The 23,753-nt window shown below is 35.0% G+C and overlaps 3 protein-coding genes across 5 annotated transcripts; 1 reads left to right on the top strand and 2 right to left on the bottom strand.

Annotated features, from left to right (window-relative positions):
• Positions 1-2,485: 2,485 nt before the first annotated feature.
• Positions 2,486-4,873, bottom strand: LOC117926927 (glucan endo-1,3-beta-glucosidase 12-like). Its single transcript, XM_034846247.1, has 3 exons — positions 4,721-4,873; positions 3,256-4,578; positions 2,486-2,714 (listed from the first exon to the last, which is right to left on the bottom strand). Exons 1-3 carry the CDS (start codon positions 4,776-4,778, stop codon positions 2,680-2,682), a joined length of 1,416 nt encoding a protein of 471 aa, XP_034702138.1. The 5' UTR covers positions 4,779-4,873; the 3' UTR covers positions 2,486-2,679.
• Positions 4,874-6,632: 1,759 nt separating this feature from the next.
• LOC117927359 (small ubiquitin-related modifier 1-like) lies at positions 6,633-14,330 on the top strand. Its single transcript, XM_034846859.1, has 3 exons — positions 6,633-6,782; positions 13,683-13,832; positions 13,925-14,330. Exons 1-3 carry the CDS (start codon positions 6,693-6,695, stop codon positions 13,988-13,990), a joined length of 306 nt encoding a protein of 101 aa, XP_034702750.1. The 5' UTR covers positions 6,633-6,692; the 3' UTR covers positions 13,991-14,330.
• Positions 14,331-14,708: 378 nt separating this feature from the next.
• On the bottom strand, positions 14,709-21,900 carry LOC117927358. 3 transcript variants are annotated; one of them, XM_034846857.1, is made up of 10 exons: positions 21,463-21,900; positions 21,171-21,286; positions 19,785-19,926; positions 19,407-19,700; positions 19,165-19,312; positions 17,690-18,646; positions 17,348-17,586; positions 17,182-17,255; positions 16,324-16,432; positions 14,709-15,196 (listed from the first exon to the last, which is right to left on the bottom strand). In XM_034846857.1, exons 2-10 carry the CDS (start codon positions 21,224-21,226, stop codon positions 15,164-15,166), a joined length of 2,052 nt encoding a protein of 683 aa, XP_034702748.1. In that variant the 5' UTR covers positions 21,227-21,286; positions 21,463-21,900; the 3' UTR covers positions 14,709-15,163. The 3 variants fall into 3 exon arrangements, with proteins under 3 accessions (XP_034702748.1, XP_034702746.1, XP_034702749.1); XM_034846855.1 differs by having other exon boundaries at positions 21,400-21,900; XM_034846858.1 differs by lacking the exons at positions 21,171-21,286; positions 21,463-21,900 and having other exon boundaries at positions 19,407-19,695; positions 19,785-19,875.
• Between the last annotated feature and the right edge of the window lie 1,853 nt (positions 21,901-23,753).

Consider the following 23,753-nt stretch of genomic DNA (forward strand, 5'->3'; position numbering starts at 1 on the left):
ATCAGATATTTCATATGGTATTATAGATTTTTCCTAATATTCATTAAAATTAACAAGCATAGATATATAAATTTGATAATTCAAAAAAAAATTTTATCAAATAATCTTAATACTTGAAATAAAATCACTTAATAAATTTCAAGTCAATAACTATAAAATAATTTTATTTATTTAAATTATTAAGTAAAAAACATTAAGTTTTACCCAAATCTCTCTAGCACAAGGGGCATGGGGGTACAATTTGTTTCCATCCCACTTACTTTTTATATGTGACATATTAAATGGAGCAATGTACATAGCACATGGGGCCAAATGTGAACCAAAAAAGCTATAGTAGTACTATCATATACTAAGCTCCAAGGCTTCACAATTTTACAAATAAACAGTGGTTACATTGGTCATGAGTACCATTTTTTTAAGTGGAGCCTCTTGAGCTTTGCACACTCATAGTCCAGCCCAAAAGCAAAAAAGTAAATTAATTAAACTAAAATGGGTAAATATATTGTTTTGATTAATTAAATGTATGTGAGGTGGTGGGTCCAATGGCACATGGGGGTTTCAACTTTGTGTTAAAAAATAAAATAAAATAAAATGCACTTTTTGCACTTTTCTATCAAATCCTTTTCATATGGGTTACAATCATATAATTGCATGTTTTATCATGTCATAGATGCAAAGAATAATCCTAGGAAAATTTTGGAGAAGGTTGAATATTGTGATTTGATGTGATTGAATATTGTGATTTGGTGTGAGAGGTTTTACAAGGGGCAATTGATTTGCATCATGTTTTTAACTGTCCAGAAATTTAAGTTCTTATATAATTAAAATGAAATTTTTGAATATTAAATTTTGTTTTAAGATATAAGTTTTTTGATTGAATAGAAAAAAAGTCTTGATGTTTGTTTTTTGACTGATTAGAAAAAGTAAAAATATTTGGTTTTTTTTATTCAGCTAAAATTAACTTGTTGATATCAACCAATATGAATAAACTTGTTATCAATAGATTCACTTTAATTATGTTAGTTGATATCAATATCTTACTTTTAGCTAAATAAAAAAAAATAAAAAACATTTAATTTTTCCTATTTAGCAAAAAAAAAAAAACACTACTATTGATTTTCTTGGAACGATTCATAGTGAAGAAATTAGAGAAAATTAAACACACAAATTTAATGTGGTTCAATAAATTGCCTATGTTCACGAGAACAAGGAGGAAGACTTTCATTATATTAAAAAATTAGAGTTATATGAAAAAAAAAATGTTACCTTCAAATATTGAAATTTCAAAAATACCTCTGAACTGTATCGGAACATCATGTAACCTTCAACAACTACTAAAATATATAATTTTTTTAATTCAACTAAAAGTAATATCGAGATATCAATTAATATAATTAAATTGGACCTATTAATAATAAATTAATTTTAATACACGATTATTTTTAATTGAATAAAAAAAAATCAAATATTTTAATTTTTAAAAAACAAACATCACTCAAAATTTAATATATATATAGTACATGTTTATCATCATTTTTTTAGTATTATATATGACTGAATGTGATTTTTTTTTTTCATTTTCACTATATTTTAGATCCTTCTTCCCAAGTGGGGGTCACATGAAAACACTTTAAATAGATGAAATTTATAGTACAAAAAATAGACTTGTAGAGCCCAAAATCCCCAAAAGTGGTTTGGATATTCTTCATCCATTGACTAAGCAAAAAAAGAAGCCACAAATCAAAGCATCCAAGGAAGCTTTTGGGCATGCCCTTTGATCACTTTCGAATTATCTAAGTAGGACCTACCTTTCTCACCCTACCCTTTACCTTGTTAGGATTCGGCTTATCCATCATCTCCGTCATCATAAGCACTCTCCTCCCCCACATGCATTGCCAATTCATGTACCAAACACACCCCTCAAGAAAAAGTGAGATTACGAGGACTTCGGCTCTTGTTTGATTCTTGAGAATCTCATCATTTTTACTAGGTTGTTGCTATGAAAGTGGGAAAAAAAATAATACCAAAATGTCCCTCGTAGCATTAAGGCGTGTTTGATAGTTCTTTTCGAAAATAATTATTATTTTTAGATTTAAAACCAAATAAAAAATAATTTTATTGTTTTAAGTGTTTTTAGAAAATTATTTTTTGAAACATGTATAAAAAAAAAAAAAAAAAATAGCACGCTCCAGACAAAATTTATTTATAAATTATAAAAAATATTTCACAAAGAATGGTATTTGAAAACTATATAAAAAAAAAAAAAATTAGAATTGTTTTTGAAAACACTTTTATTGTCTAACACTGATTGTTAGAATAGTTTTCAAAAAACTATTTTTACAATATTTTTGAAAGGATTATTAAGGGTATGTTTGGTAACAGTTTTCATGTGTTTTGTGGAACAAAAAAGTTGGAAAACACTTGAAAATCAAACGAATTTTTGTTTTGCAAAATCAGAGAACAGTTTTCAAAAGCAAAAGACAAGTTGGAAGAAACAGATTGATGATTAGAAAGCGTCAACTACAATAACACATCTAAAATTTACTTACAGACATCACAGTCAAAACAATATTCTAAAAACCAACCCCCCCAACTACTCCAAAATAAATACATAGGCCAACCCCCAAAAATTGGAAAAACCAAAGCCTTTATCACTCAACCACTCCAGTCTCTTTCTCTTCAGTATCCAGTCGGGAACTCACACTTCCCAAACCCTGCAAAAAACAAACCAATTTCTTTAGTTAGATAAACAAAATATGACTTGGTCAAATAAAACACATCCACACAACGCTAGGTGTTTCGGTTCCAAGTGACAAGTGTCCAATGAATTAGTGCCACGTGGTTGATCTAAAATAAAATAAATTGGTGAATCTACTTGTGACAGTGCAACACTTGAGTGCCCTACTTATCATCAAATTGAGGTCCGCAAATAACGGGCCAATTTGGTCCGAGATTGCGGCCCATCAAAAGCAGGGCAAAATACTCAGGCCCGGAAAACATACGCCATATCAGATTTGAAGGACAGGTTGTCACATCAATGCCAATCACGTGCTTTCGTCTGACACTTCTCTAACCTGGCGCGCACCACTTGGACCAAGGGCTACTGGGGTTGCACCACTCGGACCCAGGGCTAGTGGGGCGCATTACGCCTTAGGTATTCGTCCAACACGGACCATGTATGGTGAATGAGTGAAAGAGAAGGGGGGAGGGGGGCGCGGGAGAGGGAAGAGAGAAGAGTAAGATAAGAGTACGCACTTGGTGCTTGCGTGACTACGTAGGCCGCCCCTTGAAAATCACACGTGCCAATCACACGACCCTTTTTCTGATAATAGCTGTTAAAGGCGAACGAAGCGTGGGCCTCAAGGGTGTTAGGATCGTAACACGTGGCACCGGGCTGGATCGGATGGCAATCAGCCTGTCCCTCACCACAGGCATAGTCTAAAGCCGCTTGCAGCTTCTCCTTCCCCGTTTCGCCGTTCGCCACGCACCATGTCTGCCCCGACGAGCTCGGCGACACACTTCCGCCCCTGGTCACCGGCGTTGACACCCTCACGCCGCCGGTCACCGGAGACTGGACGTCCCGGTAGTTCTTCAAGCCCTCGACTGTAAATGGAATGTCATAAACCTTCTCTTCACTAGGGTAGAAGAGCCCATAGTTTCTCTCAGAAGAAGGACCTGGCTTTTTGTTCTCATTGAAGAGCGCGAACAAGAAGACAACGAGATCGGCCTTGGGTCTCAGTGGTGTGCCGCCGCCCGTGAGGATTCGGCGGACGAGGTTGCCGTTGTAGGCGGCGGCGTTGGCGACACTCGCGCCTATCTCGTTCTCGTCGCCTTTGGAGGGCCAGCCTGTTTCGGTGACGACCATTTTGATGTCGTTGTACTTGAGAGCGGACATGGCTGCAAAAACGGCGTCGATTTGGGCATCGAAAAGGTTGAAGTAGCGCAACCCATTACCCGCATCGACCACGCCCGGGTTTTCCCTGAAGAGAGCATAGTCGAGAGAGATGACGTCAGAGTTGGCTTCGTAAGCGAAGAAGGGGTAGGCATTGACCATGAGGTAAGAGCCAGTTTGGCGGAGAAACTCCAACATGGGTTTGAACACGGGTTCGATGAGTTCTTGCCGGAATGAGCCGGCTGAGGATGGGTAGGAGGATTGGAGGGCGCTGAGAGCTACGGGAGATGAGACTTTGATATGGGAATGGAGATTGTATTTGACCAAAGCTTTATGAATGTTCTTCAGGGCGGGTACGAGGGAGAGGGTGGTATTGTGTGGGTCCACGAACACTTCATTTCCGACGGCAATGGCTTCGATTTTTGTGGCTGGGAAGTGATCGGCGACGTTCTTCTGGACCCATGTGTTGGCAAATGACTGGCGCTTGGCAGCGGAGATGAGGAGCTCATTGGGCAAATCCACGGTGACTTTGATGCCGGATCCGCCAAGGGCCTTCAGGACCGCCGGGTCGGTGTCGAAGACCTTGACTCGCTCTATGCCCTGCGATTTCAGAAGCTGTACCACCTTCACTGCTGATGGCAGATTGTTGGCGATTCGCCCATAGTTCACTCCAATTGAACCCGCATCTGCAAATGCACCATGGAAACATAAAAAACTCAGAAAATAGACAACCTCTAACCATTTTCCGGGGAAATAAAATGCATGAACTGCTCTTTTGTTCAGCATTTCCCAAAAACCAACAGAGCTTAAGCAAACTTCTCACTTTACCTGCAAATGCAAAGATCGAAATAACCAAGAGGAAGAAAGGCAATGCTCGACGCTCCATGCTCCGTTTCAGAGAAAAGGAGAGCCTTAGACAGAGAGAGAGAGAGAGAGAAAACCTTGTCCTCAGAGAAGAAGAGAGTAGAAGTGAGCGACTGAGGAGATGACAGCGACAGGCCTCTTATGGAGGAAAGAGGAGCCGTTGCCGAGATCGAGATGGTGGGCGTAGGCCCCACCAGTCTGCAGCATTGACAAAACAAAAAAAAAAGGGAAAAGGACCACACCCCCAAACTCCCTTCAACGTGGCCCCCACAAACTCGACCGTTTTGTGCTCTTTCTACCCTCGCCCCCACGATTTTTCATTCTACACATTCCCATCCTGCCCTCCACGTAGCCTGACACAAACTCAACGGATGCTGTAAGTCAGTCTTATTGAGTGTGAGGGTAGTGCGGTACATTAGATCAGATCCAGCTTTATTACCTTTTATGATGTGAATTAAATGTGTGGGTTGAAATTACGTGTGGTGATGTGGTTTTACCCATTTTCGAACGTTGGCCGCGACACTCAACGGGCGTGTTGAACTGGATTTAGGAGTAAATGCTCGTAATTGTACCTCAGAGCCGGGGACGACTTGCCCTTCTTCAGGAGATGTGCCTGTCGACAAACTGAACGACGTCGTTTCTTAGTCTAACGTAGTAACGTCTCCGTTTTTCTTGTTACATCACATCTTTATGATAAAGCAAGTGTCGAAATTACGCTTACGTCCTTTTTTCTTTTTTCTTTTTTTTTTTGAAGTTCATTAAAAATTCATTTACTTGTTTAGCTGTTTTTTAAATGATAAAAAAGAAAAATTAACATAAAAATGAATTGATTTTTGAGAAATTAAAGGTTTTTTAAAGTTTAATTAAGAATTTTTATATTGGTTTTAGAGGGTAATTTTGTGAAAAAAAATATGATTTGAAAAATAATTAAATGTGAAAGTTAGAAAAATATTGTTTGTTGTAGAAGTTTTATTTTGATTTATGTAATAAATTGTTTTATATTTAATAAATCTTTTTTTATATTAATATTACTTGTAAAAATTATAATTTTGGTTTCAATTTTAGTTTCCTATTAAAGTAGAAAAAGAAGTAATATATGAGAATTTATAGGTTATGTTTGGTGCAGGAGAAATTTTGAGAAAAATGGGGAAATAAAAAATAAAGAGGAAAAACAAAAAGGAAAAAAAAATAAAGGCAAGTAAAAAGTAGATTCAAGCTTTATTTGGTTTATGAAAATTTTAAGATAAAATAAAATAGAGATGAAAAGTTAAGGAAAGAAAATAAAAAAATAAATTTAAAATTAATAAAGTAATTTTATATATTACTTCAAACTCATTTAATTTATTTTAACTCATCAATATAAAATTTAAATAATTTTAAAATATATAAATTTTTAATAATTTTAATTATATATACATATATATTTTTGATATTTTTCGATAATAAAAAATTAAAAAAATATTTTTGTTCTTTTTTACTATTGTATGAGAATCAAACATAAGCTTAAAATCAATAAATTATTTTTCTCTATTATTTTATTTTATATTTTACATATTTAACTATTATATATAAAGATTAAATAATTTTAAAATATATATTTATTATTAATTTTTAATTATATTTAAATTTATTTATTATTTTTTATGGTAAAATAAATATGAAAAAATCATTTTACTTAAAATATTGCATTTAGCTTCAATAAAGCGAATTAAACAAGGCCTATAACGCCTATCGAGAGAGGAAGCACCCAAACCTACTATTTTCGTAATGGGCCAAATAGTGAGAAGGGATAGGCCCAATGGATTTGGGCCGGAGCCCAACTTTGAAAACAGTTGTCGGTGGCGTATAAAGTATAAACAGCAATGCGAAGCCCCAAGAGTTGGTGAGCGTGGAACGGTGGAAGAAAACGTAGGGTAGGTCACCGGAACGAAGGAGTATGTCAGGCGTGGCGAATCCGTCTTCTCAGGACGAAGATAAGAAGCCCAACGACCAATCGGGTCACATCAATCTCAAGGTCAAGGGTCAGGTACGTTCTTTCACTTGAATCGATTAGGGTTTCTTTTGTCTTGCCACTTCTCCGGAGCTTTCTTTTAGGGTTTCTCCGTTCTGCTGCTAACCATTGTTTTGGATGCTTTTGTTTGATGCTTTTGTTTTTGTTATTTTTGTTTATTTGTGTATTTGTTCTCGTTTACCTTGTGTTTGGTTGCTGAGACAATCGAAGAACGCCAAAAAAATAAAAAATAAAATAAAAAATTGGAGATTTCTTTCTTTGATCTTTTGAAACGACAACCGTTTTTCCTCTGAGAAGATGTAGGAAAGGGGACAAATTGGAAGTTTCAAATTTTCAATTTTAGTTCTCACTCAACTGAGCCTAATGCAACTGTTCAACATTTTTTTGGGGGTGACATACCGACATAAATCTTGGAATTGAAAATTTCGTTATTTTATTGCATTTTATTCTTTCTCAGTTTTTCTAACCAACCAAACAGAAGGTGATGAAACGTTTATCTTTGATTGATTGCTTCCAGTTCTCAAGTTCATTGTTTGGCATTGTTGGATTTCAAGTGTTATGTGCGACATGATTATTGTTTTGAGGGTTTGTTATATTTCTGTAGACGTGATTTTCTTGTTTGAATTTTGATTTTTTGTAAATGTTGCTAATGGTTCTGAGTTGTGCTTATTCTGAGTTTAGTTTTTGGCAATTGCTGGGAAAATTGACGTTATCTTTCACTTGACTGAGAGAAAGAGAGAAGGTTAAATACTTAGTTGCATTTGTTTGTGTCGTGAGACCTAAAAAAATCAACTCAATTAAGTCTTCCCAGTGAAAGAAGTGAAAAGAAAAAGAAAAAGAAAAGCGAAAACTTAGGCCCTATTGGTAACTATTTTCAAAAAAAGTTTTGAAAAATAGTTTTTGAGAACTCTATGATGTTTTGTAGAGCAAAAGTCAGTATGGAGAACTGTTTTTGAGAACACTTTGATGTTTTGTAGAACAAAAGTAGTTTGGAACCCGTTTTTAATATTTTTAAATATGTTTTAAAAATAATTTTTATATGTAATGCTTTATTTTTAATCATTCTACATGTTTATCTGATTATATTTTATAATAGCTCTAAAAAAAAGTGAACGTAATGGAAAATAATTAAAAGATGTTTTCTAAAAACACTTGTTTTTTATTTTTAAGAACAGAAAATAGAAAACAATTTTCTGGATGTTAAACGTGTTTTTTTTTTTTTTTTGAAGGACAAGAAACTATTCTCAAAAACATTTGTCAAACAGACCCTTAGGCTTTGTTGGAGAAGTGCTCTCGGAAATAGTTTTGAAAAATTGTTTTTTATACCAATTTTTAAAACTAATTTCTGATGTTTTGTAGAATAAAAGTTGGATTCAGAACTTCAAATGTTTTTAACATATTTTTATGTTTTCACATATGTTTTAAAAATAACTTTTATTTGTAGTGTTTTGTTTTCAATCATTGTCCATATTTGTACAATTATTTTTTAAAGCAATCCTAAAAAAACAAGTGAAATCAATTGGAAACAACTAAAAGATGTCCTAAGAAAACACTATATTTTCTATTTCTTTCTTGGATAGAAAACCATTTTCTGTTTTTCTAGTTGTTAAACATGTTTTTCTGTTTTTTTTTAAAAAAAAACCAATTTCCTGAATAAGTTAAATTTATGTTTGAATACTATGTCTATAAAAACGTCTCAAACTTATTAATTAGATGTTTTTGCCCTTGTAAAAATAACTATCATATTTCTTCTTATTTTATATAATCAAAATAAAATATTTGAAAACCTAGTTAGTGTTTTCGTGTTGTAGAAACTTGGTTGAGAAGAGAAAAGAGGAAACCTGATATATATATTTTTTTTTCAAGCAAAGCAAAAAAATAAAAATAAAAATCACTCTTTTCATCTAATACAATTGTCTGAAAAAAAAAGGGGGATAAGTTAAAAAACAAACATTTGTAAGTTTGAAGACTTAAGTCAAAAAAAAAAAAAAACAAGGCCTAAGCTTTGTCCATAAAAAGAGAAAAAAATCAAAACACTTCTTCCTTTTTATTGATATTTGATTAGAGCTCAAATATGTGCTCTAATGGCACATAAAAAAGGCTATGAGTTATGGAATATAAAAGGCTCAAATTACTCTACTCAACTTGATACTAAGACCCTAAGTGCGGATTTAACTTCTAGTTTCTCACCTTATTCTCTCATGCTTAGGCATGCATGCATTTTTATTAGTAACCATTTCTTTGGTTTTTCTTGGCCAGAATTGTTATATAATTAGGCTTAGTATTTTGGTTGAACAGAAAATTGTGGTCAATATCTTGACAGTTACAAAAAGGGTGATTTTTATTTTTTTTCTATATTCTTTTAGAACAATTCCTAAAAATAGTTTTCAGTTTTTTTAAAAAACAAAATTCTATTTGGGAATTTAATATGAAAAACATTTGCTATACTTATTCTCCTGGCAGGTAATATATACATATGTACAATGCAAAAGTTCCCAAAGTATTCTTCATAATTCCAATGTTTCTCATAATACTCTATAACAAACACCTTAAACTTATACCAATAAAACCACTTGCTTTCTGAACAAATTCTCAAAAAAATGTTTAATAAAAAATTTGTCAAAGTTGCAATTAGAAAATTTCATAATATAAGTATTTAAAAAGGAAAAATAAAGTGGATGAGGTGTGCCTTTCCAACAAGAAGCACACCTTGGCAAGCAAGGCTCTATTACTAGGAAGTGGTTGAGCCTTAGGTGCACTTCAAGCATGCTTGAACAGCTATGCTCTCCATGTTCATGCTCTTGTCATCCATGAGAAATACACCTCAATACACAACCCGAAATCCCCTCTAAAAGAGAAAACTTATTTTTTATAAAATGAAATTTAAAGTTTTTATAACGGTAATATGAATATTATATAAAACAATATTTTGGAACTAATTTTTTTATTGGATAAGATTTTTTGGTAAAATAAATATATAAAATAATAAAAAACATAATGATAATTTTTTTTAAGGACAATCATTTTACATATCTTACATAATTATGTGGAATAATAAAAAGCTTATTAATTTTTGTACGGAAAAATGCTTCTAATTTCAATTTTAAGATGTTTTAATTAGTAAAAATAGACAAGCTTCACAACGAACAACATCTAGACATTGATAAAAACAAACATATCATTTAAATTTATGCATTCAGTTTTGTTTGAATTTTAAACAATAAAACAAATATTCCCCAAGTCTTTTACAAGAGAGAGCTTAAAGTTCATTTTCACTTCATCTTTCACATCTTACCTAAAAATGCCTTTTTTTTTCTTTTTTCTGGTGGACCAACTAATTGTGGAGGATTTTTATTCAAACAAGTGTTTTGTTGACCATATGTTTATTCTGTTGCTTCTCTTTTTGTCTTTTGGAATGTTACTAACTTATTGAGCTTGCATGTTTTTTTTGTGCTTCTTGTTGTTGTGTGTATGTGTGTGTGTGTGTTTTTCTTTTTTCTTTTTTGGTGCAATTGCAAAACCAGGATGATTGTTAATTTAGCTTTTCATGACAAGTTTCTCATGCCTGGTCTCTCAAAATTTACTTAGTAAGCTGGTAATTTAATGTTGTATGTGTAGGTTTTATTTAGTATTTGTGACTTTCAACAAGTCTTTAAATGCAAGGTACTCTGCCCTAGTGGATTCTCTAGGAAAGTGTCTTGTTGCCTTATGTGACCTACCATATTTTGGTTGTATGCTAAAATTTCTAGGAATTATGCTCTATACAAGAATACTGTCAAGAATTGTGAAATAAACAAATAAATAATTTTACTGAAGTTATAAAAATTGATAGTGTTAGTTGCAAGCTTAAAAATCTTATCGCTCTTTGAACCATTCATTTAAATTTAGCAAAAAATTAGCATCATGTGTTCCGATGTTGTGTTTATTAGTGTAAGAATTTATTGTAAATAGATGGGTATGGTGATTAATGCATCTGTGCAGAAATTAAAAAAATGCATAAATCTCTGAATTTTGAGGATTCCCGAGAAGCTTATACTTATTTGTAGAAATTTAATTAAAAAAATTGTTAGCTAGCATTCTTTCCAACTTATGGATCTATGCTATGTCTTCCTTTGTTATGTCATACTAGTTTGAAGTATATTGAAAAAACTTCAGAGAGATCCTCTTTAGGGGATTTAGAGTGGAAAATGCTTGATTTGAAAAAGAGAAAGGTGGTCTAAGTTTCTAACAATTAGAAGCCTATTGACCCTTTGGCATCGAGCTTTGGAATCTATTAAAGTAAGATGGATTGATTTTTGGTCTCATGATAGCATATCTGCAGGTAATGGAAACTATAAAGTTCTGGTCTAAGGTTTGGTGCTTGCAGTAGTTTTTTAAAGGATCAATTTTAAATTTGTCCAATATTGTTGTTAATAAACTAATGGTAACTGATTATTGGCAATTGGTGGAAGATCATAGTTGTTGGAATCTGAGGTTTAAAAGGAGATGGTAGAGTCATTTCTATCCAGTATTGAGGAATTTGTAGTCAAGGATGTCTGGGAGGGCTGATTGATTGGAATGTCTAGGAGTGACTTATTCTCTTGCAAATCCTTTTGGAATCCACTCTCTTTAAGGAATACCTCAGCTTTCCTCACAAGGGAGGCTCAAAAATCGTCTTGAAATCAGTTTGCTAAAGTCCCAAGCCAACGGATTGGACAGTATAGACAAACTAATGGTCAGTATAGGCAAATCATTGCTGGCCGGGAAGATCTCCTACTACCTGCTTTAGGCCCCATGTTATTTGTGGTGGCCTGGTTATTTTTTTTATTTTTATTTTTTGATAAGTAAAGAGAAGTAGTATAAAAAGAAAAGATGAGACACCAAAAGCAGTGCCCTCAAAGTATATAGTAAATGCCTAGAGGCTCATCCCAAAGGGAGAGGGAAAGAAGTAAAAATCATCACATACCCTTGCTTCGAGTCTAGCCAATCAATGAAGCTAACAAGTGAAATAGGGCTCATATCTACAGATACCCTAGACCAAGACCACAAATTACATACGAAATAATTCTTCAATCTTTGAATCGATAAATCCTCATTGTCAAACACTAACAAGTTCCTTTCCTTCCACATTGTCCAAAATCTACATAAAGGGGTCACTAGCCAAAACTTTTTATGTGCTTTACCCACAGAAGACCCATGCCACTCAAGAAGGGTTTCCTTCACCAAGCAGGAAAGAACCCAAGACACCCCAAAGAGGGAAACAAGCAAATGCCAAAGAACCCCTTAACCCAATGAAGAAGAAGGTGATCAACTATCTCAACTTTAGAGAGACGAAGGAAACATCTATTTGCTAAATAATACCCCCCCCCCCCCCCCCCCCTCCTTTGAATCTGATCCACAGATAAGACTTTCCCCCGATATGCCTCCCAAGAGAAGAAAGCCACCTTTGGTGGCGCACACGACCTCCAAATGTTGCTACTAGGGAACAAAAGAGAATCTCCGGGCTCCAAAATAAAATAGAGAGATTTGACTAAAATGTTCTCACGCCTTGAAGCTGACCAAATCACCTTATCCTCCATATCCCTGTATGCCGTAATTGTTTGAATCTTTTGCAGAAAACACTCCACAAAATCCAACTCCCAATCATTAAAGGCCCTAGAGAAAAGAGAGGGGTCCGTCCACCCCCTTCACCTTCAAGGTTCCAAACATCCACCACTCAAAGTGGCTCACAAAGTGAATGACTCACAAAGTGGCTCATCTCCACACCACTCCGTTATAGCTTTCCACAACCCCACACCATACCTCTCACCCACCTAGTGGGAACGCTTGGCCCATGACCAATGAGAGACCTGGGAAACTGTCTTGGTGCTGTGAGAATTGCCTGGGCACTCTTTGAGATTGCACATGTCTTGGAGAATTTTCAGTCAGTCGGTTTTTAGCTAGGCCATGGATGATATTTCTTATTGATTGAAGAGATCCTTGCCCATCATAAATCCTAATCAGCCTCTTCATTCTGCTAGTTGCCTTAGGGTTATGGATAAATGAACTGAGAGGAGGTGAAGGGGTGGTGGTTTCCTTTAGAATTGTTTGGAACATTAAAAAATGAGAATGGTTAGGGGGTAAGGAAAAACAGGGTGCTGTGTTGTTTGAACTGGGATTTCAGTGTGGGAGTGAGAATGATTTGGATTACTGGTGGGAGGTGTGTGGGTTTAAACTGTGGAATGCGGGATGGTTCAAAATGGGGGGCTTGCATTTGTGTTTTTATTGTGCTAATTAATGCACCATAAAGATTATCTATTAAAAAGGTTGCCAGAAGATGCGGCTCATAAATATTATCGATTGAAAAAGGTGGAGCTAATACATTTTTTTATAGCATTTCTTAAAATACCAACCCTAGAAAAGCTCGCCGTTACTTTTCTAGTGCAAGTTTCCTGAAAGAATAAAATGATATAGAAACTTAGCTGCAGTTGTGATTTATACAATTCAACTTAGCTGCAGTTGTGATTTATACAATTCTTCACTATAGATGATGCAGCTTTGAGCTACATATTGACATTTGGGAAAAAACAAAATAATAATAATATATATATTATTATTCTTATTATTATTATTATATATCAAACAAAACAAAAGCAAAAACAAAAACAAGAAAATTGTGTTCCTACTCCCAAGATGCATTTCTATTTTGCAGGAAAAAGTAAACGGCACAGAGCAGCTGCCCAATCCTAGTTGGCGAAAAATATAGGTGGATGGGCCAAAATTTTGGAACCCTATATTATGGGACTTTCTAAAAAAAAAAAAATCTTTTTGGATTGAAAGTTGAAACATATCACTATGGGAGCAAGTTCTAAGAATTTGGACTAAAAATATCTCTGTTTGCAGTTTGCTAGGTTTCCTGGACAAGATGACGAGGATGTGTTGTGTTTTTTATTGCAGGATGGGAATGAAGTTTTCTTCAGGATCAAAAGAAGCACGCAGCTGAAGAAGCTCATGAATGCTTATTGTGACCGACAATCTGTGGACCTCAACTCGATTGCATTCTTGTTTGATGGTCGTCGTCTTCGGGGAGAACAAACCCCTGATGAGGTATCTCTCTCATTTTAATCTTTTCCTTGAGTTGGAATCCAATGCCCCAGTGCGTGGATGACTGATGCTTTTATCTTTCCTTTGCTTCACAGCTAGAAATGGAGGATGGCGACGAGATAGATGCAATGTTGCACCAAACTGGCGGTGCTTGTGTTTAAGTAACGAGCTAGTAGTCCTACGCTTGAAGCAAGGTTTTTAAACTATGTGAAAGTGTTTGTTGGATGTTTGGATCTCGGAGTCTGTCTGCTGGTCTTGTTTTATAAATATGTTTAGAGATTTCTCTTCTACAATCTGCAGCTAACATCTTATTAGATTTTTGAGTTTTGGATGGGAAGCTCAATTTCACAGCCGCTCTTTTAGAAGAAAAAAATAATTTAAATACAATATTATTATTATTGTTATTATTTTGTGGGAGTTAGTCCCCTAAATCATGGTACCCATCTTAAATGTTGTCATGGAAACATTAAGAGAGGACTGAATGATATTGCCACTTTCTTAGATCGAGTGGGTTTGCATATGATGAGATAGGACAAGCGATGGCTGATTTCTTGGCAGCTCATCCGGTGATAATATCTCTCCATATTCCAAGAATAGGAGATATAAGGATTGATATATAAAACAATTTTTTATTTATTTGATTGCTAATCATATAAAGCAGAACACTTTTTATCCCTTCAACGGGTAATTTTCGCCTACTACGAATCTCATGCTACATCCATACCCGAATGCTACAGGAATACCCTTTGAAACTACTATTTACCCTTCAAAATTGAAATTACCATTTATGTTTTCCTGGGTTTTTATAACATTCCGTAGTCACATAATTTTCACGTCACATCAGACGGTTCAATGGTATAACGAAAGGGTTTCAAATGCTGAAACACAATAATGTTGGAATTCATTTTCACATTGAGAATTAGTAAGAATACATATATGGATTATGGACACCAAAAAACATGTGAAGGTTAAGATATAGAAACCAGCAATCCTGTACATTAAATTTTACAACACCGTCACCCGAAAATGACAACTAAAAGAAGAGGTATGATACATCAAGTTAGGGTTATTAGGGAGGGCAGCAGAAAATTGGAATGGAAAAGAATGGATGACAAGTTGGGAAAGAACAAAAAGAACGAACTCTCTCTTTATGGCATTAAGTTCTCAGTAACTTGGTGCACAATCCGGAATTAAAGAGGGAACCTCTGCTCCTCCCCGGTTGCCGTTTTGTTTAGAGTCAGCTTTTTCTTGCGTCCTATGGAAGGTGTTTGCTGCTGGGAAACGGGTTCCCACTCTATTACTTTCTGTTAAAGCTCCAAGGCCGGCTGAACTACTTAACTAATGTGGAGTTTCCTCCCTGTTTCTGACTGCATTACCAAAATGAAACAGAATTAGCCTAACCCAACAATATAATGTGTTAAAATGTTTATTGTCTAATATTATTGTACCATAAAATAGCACAAGTATTTCTTGAAGTGATTGCCCAAAAGAGATTAAACAAAAACATATCATACACAACTCATGTTACAAGCAAGTCAAAATTAAGTTTTTCATCTTTTTGTTTTTACTGGAAAGAATAAAATTGCTCTCGTCTGATTTCCACAGCATCTAAGTCCACTAGTGGCAAATGACAAATGCAGACCTTATCAACATGACATTAAGTATCAGAAATACTGATTAGTTCTGAATCCTGAAATTATTTAGCTTTTATAATAATGTTGACCAGAGTTGGATGAAGCAGAGGCTGTGAAGCAAACAGCAGTTATTTCAATATTTGATGCTAAATATAGCACCAGACAAGGGCACCATGTGGTTTTAGGCACTACCTAATGGAAAATTTCGAAAGTCATGGTCATTGTTTGCTCCCCTGCATAAAAAAAAAGGTAATAATGCCAGTTCAATTGGACCTGTTGATATCCATAAGTATACCAATCCAGTTCATAAGCTTCATCTATCTAACTTAACAGGGAACCTATGGATGGCTAGAAATCATGGGGTTCATACTGATCAAACCAATCATTATAAATTTTTGCTACAAATATTGTCATTAAAGAGCAACACCACCAGCAATTTAACTTTGGTAAGGACAACAATGATTCAGGGATATATATATATATATATATGCCTACTTGTAAATCTATAATTCATTGCTTGAATTTGATCCATTGCCCACGAAAATCAAGATACTCAAGAGTCAATTTTCCTCAAGGACCAATGAACCTTCAAGCAAACATCATAAAGTTTTAGCCTGATACTGCCAAAGAATGACAGGGAACTAACTCAAAATGGTACCACCATGGCCGATTTTCCTTAATAATGTCACATGAAATTCATTCTTACTAGTAACCCAAAGATGAAGCTCTCGTACCACAAGCAGGCTACAAAAGTTAGTGCCTCGTGTGTGTGTGCACATGTTTGTGTGGGGCAAATATTCATCATACTGTGCGCAAGCGGTACACATTGTATGTGCATGTTTACAAGTATGGCATATTACCTGATTTCGGCTTCCACGTGTTCGTCTACTATGTCTAGAATCTGAAGGCCTTGACCTTTGGGGTGGGCCATATAATTTTTGGATGAACTCCTGTATATGATTATAAATGCTGCATAGTGCATAACATAACAATGAAAGAATTGTTAGTTGGATGGGTTGCTTCAGCTTTGTAAAACGGGGACATGACTTGATGAACCACAAAATTTCAAGAGCAGTAATTTTCAATTTGCCAAAAATAAAGACCTCAGCATGATCCACCTCAGGAACTTGTTATCATTATTTTATTTCTATGAACTGCTAAGATCAACAGGCATTTGTGAATGATGAATAAGGAATTGAACTCAAAATGCATAAGTAATAAAATGAGGGTCCGTAATCAACTACAAGGAATAATGATATTTCCTAGGGACACTTAAGGTTCATATATAGTGAATTTGTTCCAGAAAGTTCCATTGAACTTCTCCAGAGGGCAGGTGGAAACTGCTTCTAGTGGAATTACTTCAACAGTAGAAAATATGATAGAAGGGACCACACTCAAAAACTTCAGAAACACATTTCCACTCATTAATCCATTCTTAAAATTTCTACACCACATTAGTAGAAAAACATAAATATATAGAGATCAAATTCTGACTACCATCAGCAAAATATCTTATTAATATTAATATTGTACTGTTGGTTCCTGTCCTAACCTTCATATGAAAACATTGTCACAATATAATCGACTAGGTGAACTACTGAAGCCAAAGTGGTCTTTATAGATATATTTTTCATTAAAAATTAAGAAGAAAATGAGCAGACAGACAAAAATAACTATGGCAGATTGAAATGCAAAGGAAAAATAAAATTATAGCATACCTAAGCCGATGTCTGTTGCAGGCTGTGAAGAAGGCAACGAAACCATTTAAAATGCTTCTAACAGCCCGGAAAACCTGAAAGTTCAAGAAAAAATACAATCAAAACAAAGACCATTTATATTCACATTACAGTTGCTATCAAATGGAATGATGAAGTATGTCACAACCTGGGAGAAAAGGTCATTCCAAAGTGAACGCCACATGGAAACCTCAGATGTGCTCAGTGCTGTACGAGATGCTGAGCCTAGCTGGCACAGGCCACTTAGAGATTGCCATATTTCTCCGAGCACATCACATATGAATGAGCAAATGAAAGCTATAAAATTGGAAAACAATAGGACCAGGCGAATCGGAGCATATAGGATTTCCCAAAGCACCCAAAATATAGGGTATATGATAGAAGTTGCTGCAGTATAGTACAAACAAGAAAACACACCGTCAATCCCAGAACTCATAATTCAGAAGCCTTCAACCAAGAAATGAATAATCCAGATCATCCAATGACTTACCAATACTCCAGAGAACAGATAGGATAAACCATATTGGAGAAAGTAGAACGATTACAATGTCATCAACTAGGTTCCAAGAAGAATCAATCAAAATCCAAACAGATGAACCGAAGCTCTCCACTATTTGAACACACATATTCCACAATGGTAGAATGAAACCTAAAAGCTCCATAAAGGGCTCTGCCATGGGTTGAGTGAGCACTGAAATGAAGGACCTTGTGGTGCGCGTCATCATTAGGAACCATTTGACGGCCTTCTGAAAATTATGCAGAAATAGCATTGTTCCCAAGTACCTAATCCTTGATATCATCTCCCAACTTTCTATCCAGTCAAAAAGAGGTCCACACAAGCGAGATGCAGTTGCCTTGAGAACTGGGACATTTTTGTATAAATCATAAAACCCTATGAGAACAGTGACGAGTGAAATAAACACGTATAAAGCTCTTGCCAAGGGACACATCCATGGACGATAGAGATGGCAAAACCCTGGATATGACTGAAGGAAGATAACCCAAGATGGAAGCCCGGACTCTAGTAAAGTTAGCAACCGCAAATCAGACATAATTATTTGACTTAATTTAAATGGGAGGTCACGGTCGTTGAACCTAAACAAAATTAAAACATCCCAGTACTCAGTAGGTTCAATGGCACTTTCACAATCACTTTTACAAAAGGTCTCAGAATGATTCATTGAGTCCACAGCTTCACTTTGTGTTTCCTCAGAATATACGTCAACTCCAGTCCTAATTGACCTTGTCAGTTTTCTTCTTTTGTAGGGTCCAGTGGGAGGAGGTGGTGTATGCAGTATACCTGTCCTATTTTCCATGCTAACAGGGTATACACTAAAATCGCTACTGAGGTTGTGATGTGCATTGTCCTCATCACACACATTATTTTCATTATCATCGATAGGGCTAGTTGGCAAGAAATCTTCTTCAGCATCATAGAAAACCTCTCCTGAAAAAGTTCCAAATAAAACCAAAAATTAAAATGGTTCTTCACATGTCAGATAAATGTTATAAATAAACTACTGTTTTGGTTTTCCACAACCAGACTTTGATTGGTATAGCTTCACAATTCCAAAAAATCACCCTGGTAAACTGTTTTCAGGTTTTTATTGATTTATAAAAGACCCAAGAATCACATTGTACAAAAATATTTTTGACTCAAACTATAGCTTCATAGTTACAAAAACTTCATCCCGGTAAACTGTTTTCAGATTTCGATTAGTCGATAAAAGACCCAAGAATCGCATTGTACAAAAATATTTCTGACTCTGAAAGATTTGTTTCAAGCATCTACAAAACAGCACATCTAATTGATTTTCATTTTTATCCACCTATTTTCTGCCTTTTTCCTTTTTGGATAGGCACCTATTTTCTGCTTTTATTTAATAACCTGAATTCATAATGGGTACAAAAATAAGTAGAAGAGTTTTTCCAGTAAAATAGGAATCATGAGATGAAAAGGAATACCAATGGCAGAATCCAGATACTCTTTCAAGAGATGCCGATCACCATGTGTTCCTGGAAACCATGAAGATATATGTTCTGCAGCTTGAGCTATGCTATCAAATTCCCATCTTTTCATAAATTTAGCCTCTATAGCCAGAGATGTATCAGTCTGCAAAGAGCAAGGAAACCATTCACCACAAGGTCCACAACTTCTTCTGTTATACACTGCAAATGATTTGGTGAGCATGAAGAAGAGTTAATACCTGAAGCTCATTCAAATAGTTGATACCACGAACATCTTTCCATGCAACTTCAAACACAATAAAACCATATAATGTTCTATGCAACTCGCTGTTCAAAAGCAAAGACGAACTAAAATTTTTTACGGGTAGCAGAACCCGCTTACGAGACAATGTTGCAGCATCAATCAATGTAAACCATTTTTGAAAATTTTCTGATTTACTATTCTTGGATTTGGAGCCACCCTTCAACTCAAGCATCTCTTTTGGCTCCTTTCTCTCCCTACGGGCTTTGTTTGCAAAAGGGGACAACCTGGACTGCAGATGAATTAAAAACATTACTTTATTGAGTGATTATCATTTTAAGAGGAAAAAGAATGTGAATGATAATGCCTTAGTAACCTTAGTAACCATCAATTGCCATATGTGTGCAGGACGTGAAACTATTTCTCTCAACCATGGTTGGTTGTCTACCAACACATAGAATTTGTTACTTTCAGGGGCCAGGAAAAGGCTAAGATGTGAAAGATATGATTGTAGGTCCCTGCAAACAAACATAGCACAAAAGATATAATTTAGTAAACAAACTCATAAATTGAACAAATATCAACAATATCTTCCATGATTTACAAATCAATCATTTCAATCAGTTACAAAATGAAGCAAAATAATCATTTTTTTTACATGGACAGAGGAAGAGGGGAGAGTGGTGGAGAGGGTAAAAAAAAAAAGGATAAAGAACTGCTTGTGAGACAACAATCACATCTCTCCAATACAAAACCTCAAGTGACAAATAAGTAAAATGCTAAACCTAAATAACGTCGAAAGTATGAAATTAACTTTTGGATGGGTGTGTGTTTAATGTGTCAATCACATGAAAAAAGAAAAGATTTAACAAAATGGCAACTGAACCCAACTCAGCCCATGGTTTGGGGGTAATACAAGACACAAACCTGTTTGCATGAAAGTTCTCCTACATTGAATGGGATTCTCATCTTTTGTGCATTGAAATTGAAATTTTCAAATGATTCTTAAAATTTCAGTAACATAACACAAAACATAAAACTAAACCTACAAATTTCTGCTTACGGAGCCAAATTCCCAAATTTCTGCTTAAAAAATATAGTTCATCAAATACCAGTTGACGACCAGTGGCGAATCCCTAAGTTATCTTATTCTAAATTCTTTCTCTACAATTCAGCCTTCAGTTGCATGTCAAGTTCCCATCAAAGCGTAAGTTTCCTTCCACACTGAGAATAATCAGTAAGCACAGAACTCCTTCGAATGCGCTCTACTCATGCCAATAAAAATGCTCCAATGATTGGACTTGTACAGAAAATCATTGGAGAATATATAGCATCACAAATAGTTTAAATAACAGGAAAGGAAAAAAAAGAGAGAGAGAGAGAGAGAGAGAGAAAAAAAAAACCCCACACATCCTTCTTTCTCCAAAATATTTTTTTTTCCAAAAAAGTGAAAATCACATTTAAAAGCAGACTATCGAGAATGTCCAGAAAGCAGAAAGGGAAATAATTAGGATTGTGTTCCCCTCCATGATCTAAGGAAGTATCACGGAAGATATTCTAAATTTCAATCTTATTTATTAAGAAGATCAAGACATAACAGAGATATCATGAGCATCAAGACATCACAAAAAACGCAGTAAGTTCAAATTCTCCAGTTTTTCTTCGCTGTCCAATGCAAAAAATTCAGGTGAAACCAAAAATCCAATTCAAAAAATCAAAAAATAATTGATCAAATAAAGCACAAAACAATCCACATTCTTACCCAATCTGCACGCTTGTTAGAGGGAACACGCATCGACCATCTTCGCCTTTCCCCATTGGAAACAGGCTCTAACCCCTGTTTAAAGCTCAAATCCACACCAAAAACACCACAATTCACTGCACATACATCCAAAACACAAATAATCAAAAACATAAAAGGAAAAAGAAAATCAAACAACTCCTTAAAAAATGGAGGAAAAGAAAAAAGAAAAAAAATACGTCAAAGAGACCTCGATCAAGGAAATTCCATGAAAATGGAAGAGAAGAGGAAACGAGAGAGAAGAAGCAATCACCGCCGAACTTCATAACAGAGAGAGTCGCCGGTGAGCGGCGGAGATAGAAGAGATCAGCGCAACAGACAGCAATCAAAGCGACGTTGCAGCGGAGCGTACCGGAAACCAAGAAGGAAAAAGCGAAATAGACCGCTTCAGAAATAAAAGAAAAACGACCGAAACCGAAACACAGCCATTGTTTCTCTCTCCAGAATTGAGAGAAGAAATGGATGGCTTAAAGAGTGTGGGAGCCGGAAGCCGTCAAGGACACGTAGGCCCGATCATTAAATTTGAGGTTATCTTAGTGGAGAAGAGGGGCAGGATGGGGAATTCGCACAAAGGATCTGATACTTCCCGCCAGGATCGTCGTTGTCTTGCAGAGGGGAGAGTCAGGTTCGGAGAGACAGGTCGGCGAGCCGAGGAACTTGGGTTTTCGCTCACACTTACGCGTGTGGGGGCAATTCTACTGTGTATCTGTTGTGTACATTCTACCCAAACGCGCTCTCTACAGTCTTCTTGTTGCGGAGTCAATCACGGGGAATTTTTGAGTTTTTGTGGATTCTACGTTAATAAAGTTTCGAGGTTGACATTTAAGACGTCAACATTTGCTTAGAAGGAAAGTAATTTAGGTATTAATCATTACATCCCAGTGCTTAATAAAACCAAAAGTTAAATAATTTTTTGAACAAATTATAAATTCTAGAAATTAATTTTTTTTTTACAAAGTAAAAAAATTTAAACAAATATTAAAATATACCATGCATTTTCCATTTAAAAAAAGTCAAAATAGAAATAAATAATTAAAAAAACCTCCACGTGTCATTTTACATCTAAATAAGACGACATTTTCTTTCGTTTATCCACGACTTTTTTACTGCCAAGGAAGCAAGAAACAGTGGAGTTGAACACAGTCATGTGGGCCCCACAATTTTTTTTTCCATTTTTATTTTTCGCAAATGTCAGCACGAATCACTCGTAACCAGGGGAATTTAAAGCGCGTGTGCAAAGCGTGGAACAGTTGAAATTGGGGTAGCATGGGCCCTACGCCGACACTTGTTATAGGCTCTCGGCTCTAGGCAATTACTATATATAGACTGTGCATTTTATTATTCTTTATTTCTAAATTCTAGAAATGGTATTTAATTACAGCACATCATATGAGTAGGTGGAAATTGAGATTTAATTTTCTTTCGTATTCTTAATTAATTGCCTCATGATGCATCCTACTCCCACTATGTCATAGATGTAAGGCTAGACATGGAAACTGTGACCTATTCCCTAGGGACAACATGATTTGTGAAATTGCAGTGGAACATTTATTATTTAAAAAATTAAAAAAAAAAAAAAAAAAAAATATATATATATATATATATATATATATATATATATATATAAATATATAAAAATTTAAATTAATTTAATTTAAATTTTATAATTAGATGGTACAAGATGGATACCCAAAAAAAACTAATTTTTTTCATCCAATATAAGTTTAGGTTAATTGTTAAAAATAAAAATATAGTTCTAATATTTAATTTCATGTAAAAATTCATACTTTTTTTTATTGATTTTATATTTATAACCAGAAAAGAAAAGAAAAAGGAAATATTCCAAGGTGGGATAAGTGCCTTGCTTGGATATTAAATAAGCCCTCCACGTCGGGATGGTATTCGATTCCAGCCTCCCCTGTCTACGGAATGGATAAGGATCATAAGATGCGCTTTGTGCGTAGCACCCACTTTGAGTTTCCTTCTTTGGACGCGGGATTCAGAGCTGTGAATTCTGAATGATGAGTATGGGACCCACCAGAGTTTTGGACGCATCTCAGCCGAACAATCAGTGATATCGTGCGGTGGGGCCCGGATAGCCGTTGGATTAAATTTTTATTCGCGAGGTGTATAAGATAATGGGATAAGACAGATGTAGGGGATCTGGATGATGGAAGCATCATCGCTTGGATTTTACATGGGGAGCCTGCGGGGCTGTCAGAGAGAATGAAAGACAAAAACTATACATCCAAAATTGAGGTGGATGGTTAATAATTTGGTCTAATTTTAATTGAATTATTATTTTTCCTCAAATAATATATTTTCAAAATTATTATAAATTTACATAATATTTAAAAAAAAAATTATAAATTAAAAGCATTTTTATTCAACCATAATTTTTTAATCATTTTAATATTTAAATAATTTGAGAATAATCCGTCAATAAAATAACATTCTCAGACAGCTACGTTAATGTTTGTCGTCTTTTTATCAGATACATAATATCCTAAATAATTTTACATTAAAAGTTAAAAAATAAAATAA

The sequence above is a fragment of the Vitis riparia genome, chromosome 12 (genome assembly GCF_004353265.1).
Source record: "Vitis riparia cultivar Riparia Gloire de Montpellier isolate 1030 chromosome 12, EGFV_Vit.rip_1.0, whole genome shotgun sequence".
Classification (NCBI taxonomy): Eukaryota; Viridiplantae; Streptophyta; class Magnoliopsida; order Vitales; family Vitaceae; genus Vitis; species Vitis riparia.

Coding starts and splice junctions, on each gene's coding strand:
- LOC117927358 (XM_034846857.1), bottom strand. CDS start 21,226: ATGGGGAAAGGCGAAGATGGTCGATGCGTGTTCCCTCTAACAAGCGTG. Junction 19,313..19,406: donor ACTATTTGAATGAGCTTCAG/GTATTAACTCTT, acceptor TGCTCTTTGCAG/ACTGATACATCTCTGGCTAT. Junction 16,433..17,181: donor TGCAACAGACATCGGCTTAG/GTATGCTATAAT, acceptor TGCACTATGCAG/CATTTATAATCATATACAGG.
- LOC117926927 (XM_034846247.1), bottom strand. CDS start 4,778: ATGGAGCGTCGAGCATTGCCTTTCTTCCTCTTGGTTATTTCGATCTTT. Junction 4,579..4,720: donor TTCGATCTTTGCATTTGCAG/GTAAAGTGAGAA, acceptor GTGCATTTGCAG/ATGCGGGTTCAATTGGAGTG. Junction 2,715..3,255: donor CGTAGTCACGCAAGCACCAA/GTGCGTACTCTT, acceptor TGTTTTTTGCAG/GGTTTGGGAAGTGTGAGTTC.
- LOC117927359 (XM_034846859.1), top strand. CDS start 6,693: ATGTCAGGCGTGGCGAATCCGTCTTCTCAGGACGAAGATAAGAAGCCC. Junction 6,783..13,682: donor ATCTCAAGGTCAAGGGTCAG/GTACGTTCTTTC, acceptor TTTTTATTGCAG/GATGGGAATGAAGTTTTCTT. Junction 13,833..13,924: donor GAGAACAAACCCCTGATGAG/GTATCTCTCTCA, acceptor TTTGCTTCACAG/CTAGAAATGGAGGATGGCGA.